The sequence below is a fragment of the Canis aureus genome, chromosome 3 (assembly GCF_053574225.1).
Source record: "Canis aureus isolate CA01 chromosome 3, VMU_Caureus_v.1.0, whole genome shotgun sequence".
In the NCBI taxonomy this organism is placed as follows: Eukaryota; Metazoa; Chordata; class Mammalia; order Carnivora; family Canidae; genus Canis; species Canis aureus.
Genome location: NC_135613.1, coordinates 65,251,924 through 65,272,978, shown reverse-complemented (window position 1 = coordinate 65,272,978; position 21,055 = coordinate 65,251,924). Strand labels below are relative to the sequence as shown.

General features: G+C 41.1%; 1 protein-coding gene across 3 annotated transcripts in view; it reads right to left on the bottom strand.

The window, feature by feature from the left end:
• Positions 1-11,594, bottom strand: part of DDX10 (DEAD-box helicase 10) — a 253,164-nt gene extending 241,570 nt beyond the window's left edge. The window contains exons 1-4 of one of the 3 annotated variants that reach the window (XM_077893366.1): positions 11,281-11,594; positions 3,728-3,788; positions 2,836-2,966; positions 1,265-1,423 (exon numbers count right to left, since the gene is read on the bottom strand). In XM_077893366.1, coding sequence (XP_077749492.1) covers positions 1,265-1,423; positions 2,836-2,966; positions 3,728-3,788; positions 11,281-11,466 — 537 coding nt within the window. In that variant the 5' untranslated portion in view covers positions 11,467-11,594. The remainder of the gene's footprint in view (positions 1-1,264; positions 1,424-2,835; positions 2,967-3,727; positions 3,789-11,280) is intronic. The other 2 variants (XM_077893365.1, XM_077893368.1) reach the window with 2 other exon arrangements.
• Between the last annotated feature and the right edge of the window lie 9,461 nt (positions 11,595-21,055).

Genomic DNA, 21,055 nt, shown 5'->3' with positions numbered 1-21,055 from the left:
ATTAGGCAAGAAAAAGAAATAAAAGGCATCCAAGTAGAAAAGAAGTAAAATTGTCACTATCTGCTGATACAGGATATTATATATAAATAACCCTGAAGACTCAACCAAAAAAGTGTGAGAACTAATAATACATGAATTCAGTAAAGTCACAGATACAAAATTAACATATAGAAATCAGTTGTGTTTCCATATACTAATAACAAGAAATTAGAAAGAGATTAAGAAAACAGTACCATTTACAACTGCACTAAAAACTAATAAAATACCTAGGAATTAACAACTAAGGAGATAAAAATAATCTGTACTCTGAAAACTTTAAGACACTGATAAAAGAAACTGAAGACTACACAAACAGAAAGGTATCTCGAGTTCACAGATTGCAAAAATATTGTTAAAATGTCCATACTACCCAAAGCAATCTACAGATTCAGTGCAATCCCTATTGAAATAAGGATGGTATTTTCACAATAATAGAACAAAGAATTCTAAAATTTGCATGAAACCACAAAGACCTCAAATAGCCAAAAGAATCTTGAGAAAAAAGAACAAAGCTGGAGGTATCAATCCCAGATTTCAAACTGTATTACACCAATAAAAAAATATACAAAAAAAAAAAAAAAACTGTATTACAAAGCTATTGTAACCAAAACAGTATATTAGTGGCACGAAATGGACACACAGATCAGTGTAGTAGAATACAGAGCCCACAAATAAACCCACACATACATTAATTAATCTATGACAAAGGAGAAAAGAATATACAATGGGGAAAAGATAGTCTCTTTTATTCATGATGTTAAAAAAACTGGACAGATACATGCAAAAGAGACAAACTGGATGACAACCTTTTTTTTTTTAATTTTTTATTTATTTATGATAGTCACACAGAGAGAGAGAGAGAGAGAGAGGCAGAGACACAGGCAGAGGGAGAAGCAGGCTCCATGCACCAGGAGCCCGACGTGGGATTCGATCCCGGGTCTCCAGGATCGCGCCCTGGGCCAAAGGCAGGCGCTAAACCGCTGCGCCACCCAGGGATCCCAGATTTAAGGGCTTTTAGAGTACATTAATCTCAGAGAACCTGATCAATTCAGATACCCTCACAGTACTGGACTTTCTGGACCCACAAAATTGATAATCAGAACCCTCGATAACAGTGACACCACCAGGATACCAGCCTACCTGTTTAAATGAAATCTCCATTTCTTTCCTATCAACTGTCACTGTGCTCCAATAAAAGTTATAGAAAAAAAGACAAAGGACAAACCTTTCCACCAATGATGAGACCAGCCGAAAAGTCATGATTCTTTCCTACTTTACGGAGAACCTCAAAGGTCTGATAGGCCAGTTCTCTTGTAGGTGATATAATCAGAACCCCCAGCCCATCTGTTGAGGTCCACTGCAGACGATACAAGGCTTCCAGCACCTCAAAAAGACAGCAAATTTGTGTTGAGTCCTTTAAGAAGGCAGCATTTTGATTTCCTGAACCAACAACCTTGTTCTTTCAAATCATAGGCATCTTCCAGGGCACCTGGGTGGGTCAGTCAGTTGGGCATCTGCCTTCGGCTCAGGTTGTGATTTCAGGGTCCTGGGATCGAGCCCCACATTGGGCTCCCTACTCAGTAGGGAGCCTGCTTTTCCCTCTCCCTCTGCTCCTCCACACTGCTCATCCTCTCTTGCTTTCAAAATAAGTAAATAAAATCTTTAAAAAAAAAAAAAAGGCATCTTCCAAGCAGAAGACATACCAGTCACAAGTGTCATCCAATCAGAAAGAAGAAATTCTTTTTTTGCTTTTTCTTTTTCTTCCAGCCACCAGACCCCTCAAGTCATAGAGGGAAGGGAACATAAGCCCTTTGCAGGTCAGCTGCCGCCAGAGCTCTGCAGACAGGAGACTGGTAATCTCTGAGGGGTATGTGCAGCCCTCAAACTATTAAAACAGATTTCGGGGAAATATCTGTCACAATTTTTTTTTAAGATTTTATTTATTTATGCATGAGAGACACAGAGAGAGAGGCAAAGACACAGGCAGAGGGAGAAGCAGGCCCCATGCAGGGAGCCCGATGTGGGACTCGATCCTGGGACTCTGGGATCACATGATCACACCTTGGGCTGAAGGCGGATGCTCAACCACTCAGGCACCCAGGTGCCCCTTGTCACCATTTTCTGAACAGAAACCACATTAAACTTTCATCTGTGTAGTCACTGTGTAATTACAGTGAAAGTTACGGAGAAACTCTGTTATGAAAAATTGGATTTAAGGAAAAAATGGTTTTGCAATACTTGGAACAAAAACTCAAGTGTGATTTTTATAAGCCAATTATTTTGTAGGAATTAAATTATGAAACCAACTGCATAAATGAGATATAAGTAAATTCCTAAGAGGCTCTGTTGTCTTACTGCTCAAAAGGACAGCTATCAATGTCCTGGAAAATTCTCAACAAATCACTCAATCTCTCTCGAGTGCATATTTCAGCTTTATCCTAAATAAGTGGCAAGTATAAATGCAACTGGCAGGTTTGCAAGCATGAGCACATAAACAGCCTCCCCGGCCTTCCCCAGTGGAACACCCACATACTTCAAGAATGTAAAGGCTTGTCAAGGCACAGCAATTCACTCATTCAAAAAGTTACTGAGTGCCTTCCACATGTAAGGCAGTTGTGCTGGGACAGGAAATATGATGGACAACAGGATAGCTATGGCTCCCATTTGATAAAGTTTGCATTCTAGCCAAAGAAATCCAGCAGGAAACAACACTCTACATAATGATTTCTACCTAGGCACAGAATGTCTTAAAAACATGTAATAGTAGACCTGACCCAATACAAATAAACTACTTACTGGAACAAGGAAAGCCAAAGTCTTGCCAGATCCTGTTTTGGCAGCTCCAAGAACATCTTTACCTTGCAAAGCCAATCCAATGGTCTGCTTCTGTATCTCAGTTACCAAACGGTACTGGGCTTCTTGCAAACCTGCCAGTTCAGAGGGAAAGAGGGACACTTTAGAAAATCCCTGTAAAACAGGAACACCGGCTGAACTATGCCCCCTAAAAATCCTACATTGCAGCCCTAATACCCAGTACCTTAGAATATGACAATATTCAGAAATAGGGCCTTTGAAGTGGTGATTAAGTTCAAATGAGCCCTGATCTGATGTAACTGGTGTCCTTATAAGAAGGGGAAATTTGGACACAGAGACACCAACGGTATGTCTGCACAGTGGTACCACCAAAGATGCAGCAAGACAGTGGTCATCTGTAAGCCAAGGGCAGAGTCCTAGAACATACCCATCCTTCCATAATGGCTCTCAGAGGAAACTAACCCTGCCAGCATCTCCATCTTTGAAATTCCAGCCTCCAGAACTGTGAGAAAATTAATTTGTTGTTTAAGCAGCAGCCCCTCCAGTCTGAGATTTTGTTATAGTGTCCCTAATACACTAATATAAAAGATAGCACTTTTGTTTTCTTGTTCATTTTAACATAATTAGATTTTATTTTAATTACTGAGAGGCCCTGGCATCTTGTTTTCTCACTACTGTTCTACAGTCCACAAAGGATGAGAATGACGAATCAGAAAAACTGAATGAATTAATATAGCTTCTTGGTGGTAGAGGTTCAAGATATCAAAATTATTTGCCAAAAAGTATCTTTCATGTTAAATGCTTTAAATCTTTTTTCATTTATTAAAAACATCACGAAACTCAACAACATGTCCCAAGATCACCATAGGCCTACCTTTCAATGTTTTTTTGGACAAGGGGAAATCTGAAAATCTTGTGATTTCATTTACATTTATCTGAAAAAAAGAAAAAGAAGATTGTGTCACCTAAGACAAAATCATGTACTCTATAATTCATCTATTTTACAACAAAGCCATTTTTGGTCTACATTGTGCTGCCTGGCTAGTCCTTGGTACTACACGACTGAATTCAATCATCACTTCCAATTAAAAACCATCATTCCTTCTACAAAGAAATATGCCTTAAGGAAGCTGTAATGAATCAAAAATAGAAGCTTGTAACAATTTAAATTGGTTTAAAGAAAAAAACACCTCATCCATTCGAAACACACACTACCGCTACCCTCCTTCACCTCTGAGAACACAGTAAGTCATCACCACATCAATTTTAGGAAGACACTCTACTTTCAGCCCATCAAGAAATACTAAGAAATAAGGGGGAAAATGACTCTGAGCCACAGAGCACAATGAGAATACTTCTATTTACACACTTTGGAGAACAGATTGAAGTTAATTAAAGAAATGTATCTTGTTAGCGCAAATCTTTTTGGGCTTTAACCATAAGTCAGTGGCATACCAAATCCAACCTGACAACTCTTCACCTGCGGGTACAGTGAAGGAGGGAGTATTACTTAACCATCACCAGAAGAAAATGTCTTAGTCACACTTTGAAGCCACAATAACTAACATTTTGCCCTTTAACTTTACATTATCTAAATGTTCATTACTGATTTCTTCATTAGCATAAACCCAATTTTCTGAATTTAATTTCAGCTACTCAGGAGAATTATTTTATTACAGATGCTGAAAGCAGGAACTCCTGTTCAGATCTGGGAATATGCTGCCAAATTATTTATGATTCACAAAAGGGATGAGTTGCATTTGTAAGGTTTATTTATTTAAATTACACTCCAGGCAGTAAAGGGATGACAGCTTTTATTGCATTTTACAGTCTACATATCATCTTTCCTGTATTCTTAATGTAGCCCAGACAGGGTTATCCCCAGTCCTCACATGCTGAAAACACAAACACTAAAACATCGCCTTAATCTCTACAAATCATTCCAGGGAAGAGTGGAATAATCAGCACACCCACATTAGAAAGAGAAAAGTTCATTAAAATAACCTGTCCCATCAGGGAACTTTAATTGGAAGATAAATCTCCCAAACACAACATCAAAATTAGGCACAGTCCACCCATGCACTTGTGATATGATCAGCTAAAAAGCTGTTTTCACAAAGGAAATGCTTCTAGGAGGAGTAGAGGAGCCTCCATCAGAGACACAGCACAGGCAAAGTGGGCTACTCCAAGGAAATACTGCACACCTATCTTTAGTCGGCTAACGTCGTAAATGGACAGTCTGAAAGAATTGAACTGTTCCAGCACTCTCTGGGCCATTAAGCTATACAACGCATTCTTAAAAGTCGAAGAAATGGAAAGACTAAAATCTACTGATGAACTAGAGCAAGTCAGCAAACTATGGCCCAATCCAATCTGCTGCCTGTTCTTGCAGTTTTCCCAGAGCATAACTACAACCACTCACTTACATATCATCTATACAGTTGTGACAGAGATCACATGGTCCACAAAACCTAATATTGACTATCTGGCCTATTACAGAAAAAGGTTACCGACCCTGTTCCAGAAGACTCTTGATTACATTTCAAGGAATACTTAGAAGCCAGAGAAGTCAGCTACGGTTCCTACAAACAAAATAAAACTCTATCTCCCCTTTAACCCATTTTCTTCTTCAGCTCTATTCTTCTAATGTTCACACTCCCTCTGAAATTTGTATAACTCTTCTAAATTCAGAGAACGGATGTTTCACTGACAGTACTTGTTCAGAAATTCCCACCACCATTGGGAAAGCTGGAGGGTATGGAAGGGAGAACAGGGTGGATATCACTGACCACCTCCCTTTACTTCTTTCAACTCTCTTCTTCTCACAAAAGTGAATAATGTTTTCACATTCTCAAAGCAGAAGAAGAAAATATAAGAACGTCCTAGAATGCTCCATCTACTGCAATCATGACAAGAAAAGCAACCTGCCACAAACCATGTCAAATTCTGATCGGGGCCGACAGAGCTCAACATTTCTCAACCAGTTTCAACCCCCAACTCCCCTTCAGAACCCCCAGCACACACACCCTACCCGGTGGCCTTAGAAATAAACTACCCAGATCTCCAGCTGCAGAAACATAGTTGACTGACCAGCAGTAGTTGATCCTCTGGATCCACCTGCCAGGGCCGTGCTTCCCCAGCTGTTCCCAGTGACTGTGCATAGCGGCATGACTGGAGACCCACTCCTGCAGAATGGGAGAGTCCCTTCAAGGGCAACACTGGCTGCAGGACATCCCAAGAGCAGAAGCTTTCTTAGACTGCGCTCTAGCCTGAGATTCTTCCTACTGGCACCTCCTTCTGTCTTCCCTCCTTTCCCTATTTCTGTTCCTTCTCCTTCACTTCTGCAGACATTTCCCCCGATCAATCTCCGATTCACTTAATCCCAACTTGGCATCAACCTCTCAGAAGACCTAAGACCTAGACTATACCAACCATCTCCACAGCCTTTACAGCTTGGCTATGTTCTCCAATTGCCCCCAGAGACTCCCCACTGTTTCCAGATAAAGTCTCTAAAAAGGGCCTCCGTATGAATTTCCCACAAGTGCTGAAACAAATGATGACCAACAGTGGCTTAAACCAACATAAATGTATTAACTTATAACAGTGGAAGTCAGAAGTCCAGCATGGGTCTCAGTAAGCTAAAGTTCTTTCTGGCAACCATGGGAGAGAATCCACCCCTTGCTTTCTCCAGCACCTATAGACTACCTACTTCCTTGGATTGGCTTACATCCCCCTTCCATCTTGAAAACCAATCAGCAATGGACTTCTGGTCTTCCTCACTACACAGCATTCCCATACTGACTCTTCTGCCTCCTTCCTCCACATTTCAGGACCCTTTGGTCATCACACTGGGCCTACCTGGATAATCCAGATCCCCTATTTTAAAATCAGCTGATCTGCAACCTTAATTACCCTTTACCATGTAACATTCACAGGCTCAGGGTTAGGATGCAGCCATCTTTAGGAGGCCATTATTCTCACAACTACAGCCTCCAAAATCAATGACAATCCATCTCTGACCCTCTCCTGCAACCGCATCAGAAGCCAGTTCAGGAACACATAGCACACTCCACGGAGTATCTCCCCATCAAAGAACACCACACATTTTCACATCTTTTTGTATACCCTTGTGTTGCTCCCTGGACCTACAATGTTCTTGCTAATCTTTTCTGTCTGGAAAACACATCATTCAAGAACTAGCTCCACTCTTGGCTACCACAAACTGCTGGACAGTTTGCACCCTATACAAAGGTATATGGAGGCTGAAATCCAGCTCACACTCAGCTCCATAAGCTAGGCCTGAGGCTGCGACCACAAGGAGGAAAGGCAACAGGCCCAGGGGAAACACATTTTTCTAACTCATCTAGCCAAGGGCAGGGACAGAAAAATTCAACCTCCTTCCCCCTAATTACACTAGCATCTAACTCCACAGAGCTCTACATATTTAGGATTACAACATTTATCAAAATGTATCAACCCCCACACCCCCCAGAGACACAGATATGTATTTTTTTCCATCTATTTTGACCTAGGCCTCAATAAATACCTTATCAAAGTATTCCAAATGTTTCTAAATTAAATTGTTCAGTATTGGGAATCCCTGGGTGGCGCAGCGGTTTGGTGCCTGCCTTTGGCCCAGGGCACGATCCTGGGAACCCGGGATCGAATCCCACATCGGGCTCCCAATGCATGGAGCCTGCTTCTCCCTCTGCCTATGTCTCTGCCTCTCTCTCTCTCTCTGTGACTATCATGAATGAATGAATGAATGAATGAATGAATGAATGAAAATTTTAAAATAAAAAATAAAAAAATAAATAAATTGTTCAGTATTTTACCAATGAGGCTACTGAACACCACCCTTGTATTACAAATATACTGAAATAGACATTTTATGCACTGGTACTATCATCTGAGGCACTCTGTACTGAGTTTCCTAGGCCTGACCTAACCTGAAACCAGTTACCAACCAGAATAAAGCCATCTGGAAAAGGTCTTCATGCACCAAACCACATCGAAACACTGAGTGCCTGCTCCAGGCAAGCACTGTGCAACCAGTGTCTGGGAAATACAAAGGTGAGAGTGTTGATGGTTTCTGACCTTCAGAGGTTCATGCAGGAGTTAAGAAGTTAAAGAAAGAAGCCAATTATCACAGCCTGGTGATAATCCTATAATAAAGCTCTATACAAAATGTTACGGACAAACAGTCCTAACCCCACTTAGGGAGGTCAGGAAGAGAAGTTTAAATCTTGAAGGACTGGTAGGTGTTCCTAGAGTGGGAGAATGGAGGTGCTCACTCAAGTGGTAGAAACATCAAGTACAGAACAAGAAGTATGGGGGACTAGGGTCCCTGGGCAGCTCAATCAGTCAAGCATCTGCCTTCAGCTCAGGTCATGATCTCAGGGTCCTGAGATCAAGCTCTGCATCAGGCTCCTCGCTCCACCAGGAGCCTGCTTGTCCCTCCTCATGCTCATGTGTGCTCTCTCAAATAAGTAAAATCTTTGAATAATCTTTAAAAAAGAAGCAGCAGCATCAGTATCAGGGAGTATGGCCAACTCACAAAACTAGAAGCTGCTCCTGCACATATGCTTATCACACACCGCTTGGTTTACATATGTCACCTCTTTGAGCCTTACTACACTCTGAGTAGTTAGTAATCTCTGCTGAATGAAAGAAACAGACTCAGGAATATTAAGAACTTAGCTAGTCAATACCCAAACTGAATGAGATTTTTTTTTTTAATTTTATTTATTCATGAGAGACACAGAGAGACAGAGAGGCAGAGAGACAGGCAGAGGGAGAGGCAGGCTCCCTCCATGCAGGGAGCCTGATGTGGGACTCGATCCGGGGACTCCGGGATCACACCCTGGGCTGAAAGCAGGCGCCAAACCGCTGAGCCACCCAGGGATCCTCCTGAGTGAGATTTAAACCAGGTGTGCCTGGTCACAAATAACTTACTCTTCTGCTGCAGAACGTGTCGACACACTAAAGTACTTGACCATTTTCCTGAAAGTAATTGTGAGCCAAGGGAGGGTTTTAATCTGGAGTAAGGTGATTGGATTTTCATCTAGGAAAGAATCATTCTACCTGCAATATGAAGATAGATTAGAGGATGATAAGGCCTAAGGGTCAAATCCAGCCATGAGATTTCCTAATTGAAGTTTTGTTGGAAGTTTTGTTGAAAACAACTATACCCATTTAAGTATTTTTATGTTAGGTTTTGTGTTACAAGGCAGAGTTAAGTAGTTCCACCCTTCTGACCTGCAAAGCTAAAACCATTTACTATCTGATCCTTTACAAAGCTTGCTAATCCCCATTATAAGCAACAGCTACTATAGTAATCCATGCAAGAGATGATGGGGCCTGAACTAAGGCATAGCCTGGGGCTTGGGATTTGGGGGTGGGGGGGCGGGGAAGCATGGGGGGCGGTGCCTGGAGTAACATTTTAAAAAATTTTAAAGGCAGAAGAGATTATCAGTATGACTGGATGTATGACCACTGAAAGGGAAGTCTCTAGGATTACTTGTAGGTTTCTAGCTCAGTAGTCCGCTTAGATAGTGGGGCCAGCATGTGGTACGCCAAGTATCAGCCCCAAGATGTCCATATGCTAACCTCCAGAACTGTGAATATTGTCTTAGATGGCAAAAGTGATTCTGTACAGGTCATTATTAAAGATCTTGAGATGGGAAATTATCCTCAATATTCTGGGTGGGCCCTAAATGCAATACAAAGCATCCTGATTTAAGAACGGCAGAAGTAGATTTGACACAGAACCCAAGGTAATGTGTCCATGGAGACAAAGTTTGGAGTGTGCAGCCACAAGCCAAGGAATGCAGCCACCAGGAGTGAGAAGTGAGAAGCAGGAAGAAATGGATTTTCCCTGAGAGCCTCCCGATGGACCATGGCCCTGCTGACACCTTGATTCCAGCACAGTGAAACAGATTTCAGACTTCTGGCTTTCAGAACTACGAGAGAACAAATTTCTGTTGTTTTAAGCCATGAAGTTTGTGGCAATTTGTTACAGTGGCAAGAGGGAACTAAAACGGTGAATTCTGGAGTCAAAGATAATGACCTTGTGTATTTAAAATATTCTGACAGGTAAAGACATCCACAGCACCATCGGAAAAAAAGAATACGAACTCAGAGGAGCTGTGGGTAGAATACAAAAGGGAGCCAATAACCCACAAGAATAAGCACTGGGATTACAAAAGAGAAGAAAGGCTGGGACCATACCCCTTAAACAAGTCTGGTTAGATAAAGAAGACTCTAAAATGCAATCAATGGTTTCTTAAAATGGTGTGCGTATGTCAATAGTAGTAATAACGTAACAGCTAATATATTTATATGTATCAGGCATTGTGCAGATAAGCTTTAGAGTCACTAACTTCTCCAAACAACTTATAAAACAGGTATTACTATGCCTTTTAAAGATAAGACAAGGGAAGCAGAGAGAGTAAGTAACCTGCCCACACATTCAACCGGTGACCAAAAGCCAGGATCAAATTATCATTTACCTTAACTCAAAAGCCTAAGCAAAGACAAAGGTTATCTATCTAATCTTCTTGTTGACCTAAGGGTCCTTTAAAGGAAAGCCATACCAGCATGACACCTGATGACTATAATTCCAGAAACGTCCCATATATTAAATCCTTGACTACACCGCAGTAGAAGGGGCAATTACTGAGAGGGGAGTGAGGTGGGTGTCGGCCAACACATCGGGTTGGGGGGGGGGGGGTCGGGGGAGGCGCAAGAGGTCAAAATGGTAACTACAGGGCTATTCAGAACATCGAGTACAATGGGGGATGGCAGGTGCCAGGCACACACCAGGAGCCCAGCTTTCCTGTGCCAATTCCTGGACGGGGACACGAATCAGGGAGAGAAAATAAGCACAAGAAGGGACGCAGATGCGGCGTGAGGCTTTGGACTTGGAAAGACACGGGTATCTAGGCTGCAATCCTACACCACCTACTAACATGTGAGCTGAAAGCAAGTACGTTACCTTCTCGGAGCCTCCACGCTCTCACCTGCAAAATGGGAATAAGACCCAGACCCAGTTCAGGTCAAATAATTAACGTGAAGCACACGGTGAGGGGCTGAAATCGTAGGTGTCGTCAGTATGACTACTGCCGTTAGTACCACTGTTATTACCCCGTTTCACTACTAACTCCTTGCTCTTAAAGAGCCACTTCAGCCCCATCCTTTCTACCGAGCAGGGCGGCGAGCAGAAGAGCGACTGGAGGGTCCAGAGCCTGGTCCGCGGGGCCGGGCGGACCACCTGTGGGGCCTCAACTGTGCTGGGGGGCCCGGCCGCACCTGTCACCCCACCCCACCCCGTCTCCAGCCCCCCTTCGGCCCACCCATGACAGGTCTCCCACCGCCGCGAGGACGCGCAGCCCCGCGGCCCGCCCGCCGCGCCGCCCCCGGCCTCACCTTCTCGTAGTTCTGCGTGAGGCGGCTGATGGCCTCGCGTTCCACCTGCCACTCGGGCTTCTTCAGCTGCTTCCTCAACTGCTTCTTTTGGCTCTGCTTATGGCTGTGTTTCTTCTTCCAACGGTTGAAGCTCCGCACCGGGTCGGGCCGGCCGCCCGGCCCCCGAGAGTCGGCAGTTTTGCCCATAACAGCAGCGGCGGCGACAGAGCCGACCTCCCCCGGACACCAGAAGCCTCAGGCCAGCCGCACCGTCCGCAGTGAGGAGACGCGGAACCAGCGTGGGGATAGAGAGGCGACGGCGCGTGCGCGGAACCCGGAGCCCGCCCCCGAGCTTTTGAAACCGGGGCACGCGCCGTTGACGGCAAGCGAAGGCTGAACGCTGATTGGCTACTTGGATTCCGCAGGGCGTAGCGGGCAAGCCGCGGGGACACGGAGGAGGAGCGATCTGAGGAAGGGGGCGGGGCTAGCGGCGCCTGGCGAGCGCCGGCTCTTTAAATGGGCGCATGCGCACGGGTTGCTGCTACTACGGTGACGTCACACGACTCGCTTCAGGGTTGTTAGTGCACGCTTGCCCTGGGTTTAATCTTGGCAAAGCGTGCGCTTACGCACTCATGCACACTCTCGCGCACACGCGCACTTGCCCAAAGCTCAAACACCTATTTAATAACTTCCAAGTTGAATCTGAGTCAGGATACTGCCCCAGGAATAAAAAAATGAGTGTTCTATATCTTAATGTCCCTGTTTTTGCAGACCCCTCAGACTCCGCTGCAGCAGCAGGAAAAAAGCAGAATTGAACTGAATTTGCCTTAAAATGCAGTTATGAAGACAAAATGAAAACTAAAAATAAAGAATTGGAAGAAAAGTTATTTGCAGGTTGGCCATTTACATGAATCGGCCTTCGATGAATGGGGGGAGGCTAAGATTTTATTTATTCATGAGAGACACAGAAGAGAGGCAGAGACATAGGCAGAGGAAGAAGCAGACTCCCCATTGAGCGAGGAATCCTGATGTGGGACTCGATCCCTGGACCCCAGAATCAAACCTGAGCCACAGGCAGATGCTCAATAACTGAGCCACGCAGGTGCCCAATGAATTGTTTTTTTGACACATTTATCTACAGTGACCACTAGTATACACTGGATAGAGATGAGGGCAGAGCTGTGGCAGGGAAAGAGATTAGGCTCAAAGTTCACATGCAGGCTGTTCAGGCCCTCATATTATTTTTCAGTGCCATATAGCCAGATGACTACCCCCAAACACATGCCCATTCCCTAGACAGAAGATGATTGGGGAAGCAGAGACTGTGACCCAGGGAATCTTCAAACCCAGGGTCCCTAGATGTGGTGGAGGGTAATGGTCAATAAAGGGAAGTTATTTAAAAGTTTCTATATACATCCACAAAAAATTAAAGATACAATGACCCTATGATCCAACAATTCTATTTCTGGATGTACACACAGAAGAATTGAAAGCAGAGTCTGAAATAGATGTTTACAAACCCGTATTCATAACAGCATTATTCCCAATATCTAAAAGGTGAAAGCAGCCTGTGTGTCCATCCAAGAATACTGGATAAGCAAAAAGTGTTATGTAGGTATGTTGGAATACTATCAGGCCTTAAAAACAAAAGAAATCCTGACAATGCTGCAATGTGGATGAACCTTGAGGACATCATGGTGAGTGAAATTAGCCAGTCACAAAAAGTCCTGTGTGAATCCACTTGTCTGAGATATTTAGGGAGTCAAAATCAGAAATGAAAATAGAATAGAGGTTGACAGGAACATGGGAAGTTACTGCTTAATAAGTATATAGTTTCAGTTTTGTGGGATGAAAATAGTTTTGGAGGTTGGTAGCACAACAATGGGAATGTACTTAATGGCCACAGAACGATACACCTAAAAATGGTTTAAATGGTAAATTTCATTTTATCACAATTTTTAAAATTGTTTTAAGTATCTATATACAATGAATGAGGCTCTCAGCTCTATTACTCTCCTCCTAAAGCTAAAGCAGCTAGGTGTATACATACCTCCGGAAAAAAAAAAAAAAAAACCTGAAAAAGTCATCCCTAGGAAAAATGGCCCAAGAGACAGACCTGGACCTGACAGCATTTATGCAACCACCAAAGAAATAGCAGGTTGCTAAACTGCCTCATCTCTTCAGTGAAGCCCACTCTTCATGAGCTCTCCCATGCACTAGTCATTTCTAATCAGCCCTACTCAAATATGAAAGAGTAATAAAAACCACCAAATGTTTCAGGAAATTCTTTGACTTAAATGTTGGAAGCTAAACCTAATAAACCAATGCAGAAAGCAAAAGAAATCTTCCAAAGAAATAATTAATATTTTTAGAAACATAAGGCATTGCTATACCCATGAAAAAGAACAAAAACTATTCAGAGAATGGAATAGAACTCTTAATAGAAATGATTTTGTTTGTAATGGAAATCAAATTTTTGACATAAAATAATAGAAAATTTGAAGTCTAATCACAATGAACTCACTCTCACATTCTGAAGTCATTAGGATGAAATAATTTGTAATATGAATAGTTCACATCTTGATTGCATAAAATGACACCTTTATGATGATTTCAACTTTTATTTGCCCCACTATCTTGTATTCTGTAGAAACGATCCCTAGGCAGGCTTTCAGTTTTGACATTGAGAACATTAGTTTTTCCAACATTTTTTTTTAAGATTTTATTTATTTATTCATGAAGGACAGAGAGAGAGAGAGGCAGACAGAGGCAGAGGGAGAAGCAGTCTCCCTGCAAGGGGCCCGACGTGGGACTGGATCCTGGGTCTCCAGGATCACATCCTAGGCTGAAGATGGCGCTAAACCACTGAGCCACTCAGGCTGCCCTCCAACATTTTAATAGTGACATCTATGTTCTCCATTACTAACAAGTATTCAGAAAGCTCCTAAAGAGCTGAAAAGGATGTGGAAACATGCCTGGTACTAGTACTACAGACATAGGCAAAATTTCAATTGGGGGAGCAGCTATACTAAAATTTGCTGAAGGAGTGACAGAGGAAGTGTAATATTTGTTCTTCATCATTGATATCCTACTTCCTATTATTCATCAGTTATTTTCTACTGTAATTTTTTTCATAGTTGCTGTTTATCATCATAATTCTTTACATTACATATGTCTCTAAAACTGTGAAAATACCACTATATTCTTTCTGTACTTTAAAACATTTTTAATAAGATTATCTTGTTTGAAGGGTGCCTGGGTGGCTCAGTCAGTTAGGTGTCTGACTCTTGGTTTGAACTCAGGTCATGATCTCAGGGTTGTGAGATTGAGCCCCAGGTCTGGGCCCCAATCCATGGGGAGTTTGTTTTCTCTCTCCCTCTACCCCTCTCCCTGCTCACATGCTCTCTCACTCTCTCTCTGTCTACAAAAAAACAAGTAAATTTTTTAAAAAGACTATCTTGTTTGAGAAAGCAATAATACTCTAGTAGTGAATACAACTGTCCCCCAAATCTCAGTTTACAGATACCATTTTCCCAATCAAATGAATCAGAGCTCTTTGGAGAAAGAGCTAATTCTAGGGCTGGGGCAGAGCAGTACGGGATATCTTGAGGTGCCAGAAAATAAAGAGGAGCTCAAAGAATGATGGGAATGGAGGGCATTTATGATCTAGGTGGTAGTTTTAAAAATGTTTGCCTTAAGTACTTTTTTTTTTTTTAAATATATTTTTTATTTATTTATGATAGTCATACAGAGAGAGAGAGAGAGGCAGAGACGCAGGCAGAGGGAGAAGCAGGCTCCATGCACCGGGAGCCCGACATGGGACTCGATCCCAGGTCTCCAGGATCGCGCCCTGGGCCAAGGGCAGGCGCCAAACCGCTGCGCCACCCAGGGATCCCTGCCTTAAGTACTTTTATTCCATTAGGCTTTATACCCATTTTATGTAGTTTTCTATAGGTATGTTCTATTTTAAATAAAAATAGTTTGCTTTTTTTTGAGAGGAGTAATGTGCACACACAGGTGCACCAGTGTGAGATGGGGGAGGGGCAGAGGGAGAGAGAAAATCTTAAAGTAGGCTCCACACCCAAGGCAGTTTCCAATCCTACAACCCTGAGATCATGACCTGAGCAAAATTCAAGAGTTGAACACTTAACCGACTGAGCCACTCAGGCGCCCCAATAAAAATGGTTTATAATATAAAATGTCCACACTAAAAGAGTCATGCCAAATTAGTACTGAGGAAATAAATATAAATACAGGTGTTTTCGAAGTATTTCTTTGAGGGACACCTGGGTGGCTCAGTGGTTGAGCATCTGTCTTTAGCTCAGGCCATGATCCCGGGATCCAGGATTGAGTCCCACATTGGGCTCCCTGTGAGGAGCCTGCTTCTCCCTCTGCCTGTGTCTCTGTGCCTCTCTTTCTCTGTGTGTCTTTCATGAATAAATAAAATCTTTTTTTAAAAAAAGGCTAAAAAAAATGAAGTATTTCTCTGGCTAGCATTCTAACTTTTATCTAGATAATTTATCCGTAGGATGCCTGGGTGGCTCAGCGATTGAGCACCTGCCTTCCGCCCAGAGCATGATCCTGGGGACCCAGGTCGAGTCGCGCATTGGGCTCCCTGCATGGATCCTACTTCTCTCTCTGACTGTGTCTCTGCCTCTCTCTGTGTGTATCTCATGAACAAATAAATAAAATCTTTTTTTAAAAAATTTAGATAACTTATCTGTAAAAAATATCAATAATTTAGTTTTAAAAAGCTTTGCTTACTGCCTCTAAATAACTACTAGTGACAGGATGGCCTCAACTGGACTTTCATATAATCTATTTTATAATGATTTCAAAATTAATATTTCAACACCCTTCTGTGTTTCAATGAACTAAAAGGTTGATTTATAGTTCTTGGATGGAATTAAAATTTCAAAAGTGCCCAAAAAAGGATTTTGGTTTATTTTGTACCATTAAGTTTAAAGAATGTACAAGGGATAAGGAATGATCAAGAATTACTTTTTGAGGATCTTCCTATCAAAATATAGTATTTTTTTCATTCAAAATTGTGACCCTGTCATATTTCTGGTTTTTAAACTATTAGTAATAATAATACCATTAATGGTATTATATTAATAATAATATTACCTCTACTGGGCAGCTCCGGTGGCCCAGCGGTTTTAGCGCCACCTTCTTCCAGGGTCGTGATCCTGGAGAACCAGATCGAGTCCCACGTCGGGCTCCCTGCATCGAGCCTGCTTCTCCCTCTGCCTGTGTCTCTGCCTCTCTCTCTCTCTCTCTCTCTCTCTCCCCGTCTCGAATGAATAATAAATAATCTTAAAAAAAAAAAAGTGGACACTTAACTAAGCTACTCAGGCACCCCAAAAGATATGTTTTTTTTTTCTTGAGGAGATACCATTTTCAACTTGACATAATATCTTTTAAAAACTAGCATTTCAAGCTTTAGTCAGGTTACATTTTTTTTTCACAACTTTTTACACGTTAGCATTTACCTTTATTTCTTTTGCTTTGGCCAACATGCCAATTTGATGTCACGACAGAAGAGCATTGTCCCAAATCACAAAGATCTCTTCCCCCCCCCCACATTATTTTGGATTCTCTTCTGTGCAGTCTATGAAATATGCAGATCTCGTCATTCTCCAGTTATGTCATTTGCTGAGCAAAATCTATGTTCATATACAAAAATGTTAGACTTCAGAAAGCCACAAACTTAATAATTGTTACCTGTTTTCCCTGGGGCTTAAGAGATTGTAGCTAAAATAATTGAGCAATTTTTTTTAGCACATCTTGCCTTATTCAAGTGATTCGAATTATTTCATTTATGTATCTGTGAGAGTATTAATTATTTGGTTTTATCTTTTACCCTTTTGGAACCTTATCGGTTTTGACTGAAGAATCAGAGGGTGTTTTGTTTTGTTTTGTTTTGTTTAACAAATCTGATCGATTTACTAAATTATATTTTAGAGTTCATTGTTATGGGTTGATAAGGCTCAAGGCAGATTTCCCCAAAATATGACGCTTTGGCATATTAATTATTTTGAATTGAAATTACTTAAGAAATAGCCACTACAAAAACCCTCTGACTGTCCTTTGACTTCCTGAAAGCTGGAAATAAATTTCCCATGTGAAAGGTACCCTCCTTGTACCAAGAGAAAAGGAGACAAACATCTCTATCACCAGAGATAGGGATCAAGACTGAGAAGGCATGTGAACAAACCTTGTTACTTCTTTACTAATTTAGTAACCCAAGCCAGAACTTTGTCTTGTCAATTTTTCACAAATGTGTTGTTTCTTTGTCTAAAAGATATAAAAGCTACCTACTTTGGTAACTTCATTGTGTCTCGTACATCTATAAGCTTTCATATTTGAGAATTAAATTTGTTTTTCTTCTGTTAATCTATCTTATATCAATTTATTCATTAGATAAGCCCAAGAATCTAGAGCAGAAGAAAGGAAAACTTTTTGCCTCTACAGGGTCCATTTTTAACCAGGCACAAAAAAAGACCTCTTCACTAATAGTTCTTTGTTTACATTTTTCTGTTCCCAACTCTGTACTTGCCTCTTCACATGGTTACTGACATTAAACAGTGGTTAATTTCAAAAGAGTCCTGCAAGATTTGAATAACTTGACCTAAAGAAGCTAAAAGGTGACCAATCCCCATCCTCTTACTATGCAAAAATGGCAAATAAGTTTTAGTAAATCAATTCAGCAATACGTTGACTTTTTATTGGAAAAAATAACAAAGCATATGGTTATTTGAATAAAAAGATCCCTTTTTGTTTCTTTCTGCCTTATCAACATATTCAGTCTGATGTCATTCTTAGGACACAATCAATACCTCTATGGAATTTCAGAGACTATAGCTTTGGTTAGCTCCAACTTTTTAAACTTATACCCTCTAGAACTTGGTGGGGCCAAAATGCAGCCACACGTTTTGTTTTTTGTTTAGTTTTGTTTTTGTTTCTTAAAGACTTGAAAGAGAGCACAAGAGCAGAGGGGAGGGGCAGAAGGAGAGAATCTTGAAGCAAACTCCTCACCTAATGTGGGTGGGCTTTCCCTACCACCCATGAGATCATAATCCATGGGATCACAACCTGAGCCCAAACCAAGAGCCAGACACCTAACCGCTTGAGCTACCCAGGTACCCCATCATGCAGCCACATTAATCCCAGAGTATAACCTCTGATATTTTCAAGACCAACAAAAGTATATTTGCCTAATTGACTGGTACACATAAACTAGAAAACCAAGAGAAGAAAGTCTAGCCTGCCACACTCATTGTGTTGCTAACTGCTGCCTCAAGTCATGAATCAATTATCTATGCACACATTTGTTCATTCACTCATCTAATTTTCTGTGAGTGCCTACAGTGTACTGGACACTGTTAAGCCTCAAGGATAAAAAAATGAATAAAAATGAATGGTCCTTGCCTCAAAGAGCTTATAATCAAGTATAGAGGCCTCTCAATGAGAATCACATTGGCAGTGTTTTATAAAATGGTACTTTCTCAGCTTTACCCAAAAATATTCTGATTCTACAAATATGAAACTGAGACTAGGCAATTCTGATGCAATCAGCCAGATCTGTTTGGGAACCTGGTCTGCAGATTGCCTTTTGGGAACCTGGTCTACCATTATAATTAATCATAACAATTGGAGCTGATTATAATTTATTATATAATTTGAATTGGTTCCAGTTTAATGCCACTATAATTGTACCATAATTAAACTATGAAAGATTAACATATGAAAGGAAAATAATAATGAATAAAGTCTCCTTATGCCCTTGATTCACATTTGAGCCATAGATAATACTAATAAGCCTAACAAAACCATCTCTACTCACCAATGTTATCTATAAAAATCACAGTGGCTCTCACACATAAGGAATTCTGCTAAAGAGGTCTCCCAGTAAAAATAGCTCAAAAGTCATTCTATTCATTTGTCTCAGAGAAACTAAGCTTCTATCACTCTTCCCACTTGAGGAACTTCCAGTGTTCTTTTTGGTTTATCATAGACCAGCAGGTGGCAGTCTAGGATCATATACTAGCTAGCTTCCACTTGTGGTTAAATGGAATTCAGCCTGGGTTTTTATAGCCACCAACTAGTTGGTTTCCTGGTCGGTTTATCTGCCTTACCTACTTTAATAATGTGGTTTACAATAAGTATTCCTCAGATTCTCTGCAATACTTTTGAATTCTTTCTTTCATCACATTTTTTCAATTAAAAGTAATTGCTAACATTTTTTGAGCATGTAGTAAAGACTGCCCATGGCTAGATTCATTAACTATGTTATCTCTAAACCCTATATAACCCATTTTTTAGATGAGAAAACTTGAAGCTGGAAAAGATGAAATGATCTGTACAGGTATTACATCCCATTTTGTGGCACTGCAAGACATTTATAATTTCCATCTATTTTATCACTGAACACCCTCCATCTATTCCATTATAGGAAAAATTAGGATCTTAGTAGTTTATGTTCAATTGGGATCAATTTTATTATTTCTAACATGAGACAAAGTTTGCTTATTTAGGATCATCTTAAATGTAATTGTCCACTACTTATGTACTATTTCCATACATTTCTACATTTTGCATAGATTAAATAAGGAATCTTCATCAGGAGATTGCCAGTTCAGCTCTGACATATAAGAGCTTGGATGTTGTCATTCTTGCTGGACAAAGTGAAAATCAATTAATTTTCTTGGACCCATCAGAAAACTGAGTTTGGAGGACAAAAATTGCCATCCTGAAATCTGGAGAAACAAGTAAATCCAGAGAATCATAGCCAAGATTTGCCTACCAGGAGCAGAAGATGCTGGCGCCATACACTAATAGGAACACTTAAATTATAATTCTGATGAAAAAAAATAATTCTGATGAAATGCTGGAGGCTGAGTACAGACTAGCATGAGTAGAAGCCACAGTTCTTGGGGGGTAGAGGAATGGTAAACCCCACCAGGTTCTCAAGGTGAAGATCTGAAAAAATGTGGCTTTGGCCAGGGTGTGGGGAAGAGTATTTGAAGGCAAGTAGTGTAAGCACCCAGGATCCAGGGTAATGCTGGTGGCAACTTCAACAAATATCCTGGTTACTTCAGAAAAGTTAGTATGCGGCATTATCACTTAAAAAAGAACTAGAGTTTCTGCCCAATCGTCAACCTTGATAAACTGTGGACCTTGGTCAGAGAGCAGACACTGGTAAATGCTACCAAAAACAAGATTGGAGCTGCCCTTTCACTGACTTGGTGTGGTCAAGGAGTTTTGGGGAAAGGAAAGCTCCAGAATGGCCTGTCACCATGAAGGCCAAAGTCTTTAGTAGAAGAGCTGAAGAGAAGAATAAAGGTGTGGGGGTACTGTGTCCTGGTAGCTTGAAGACACATGGAGAGAGGTTCATTACATGCTAACAAGTGTGTTTCCAAAAAAAATTAAAATAAAATGTTGAAACAAAAAACAAAATATATAAGTAACTATTTAAACTCAATGATAAGAAAATGTTTCAATTTTTAAAATAGAAAAAAGATCTGCACAGACATCTCATAAAAGTAGACATACAAAAGTACCAAAAGGATGTAAAAGGATGCAAAAAGGACCTGAAAAGATGCCCAACATCATTTATCATTAAGGAATTCCAAATTAAAACAATGAAATATCACAGCACACCAATGAAAATAGCTAAAACCTAAAAACCTGAAAATACTATTGGAGTGGATGCAGACCAACAGGGGCCGTCCCTCATTGCTGCTGGGAGAGCAAAATGGTACAATCATTTTGGAAGTTTCCAACAAAACTA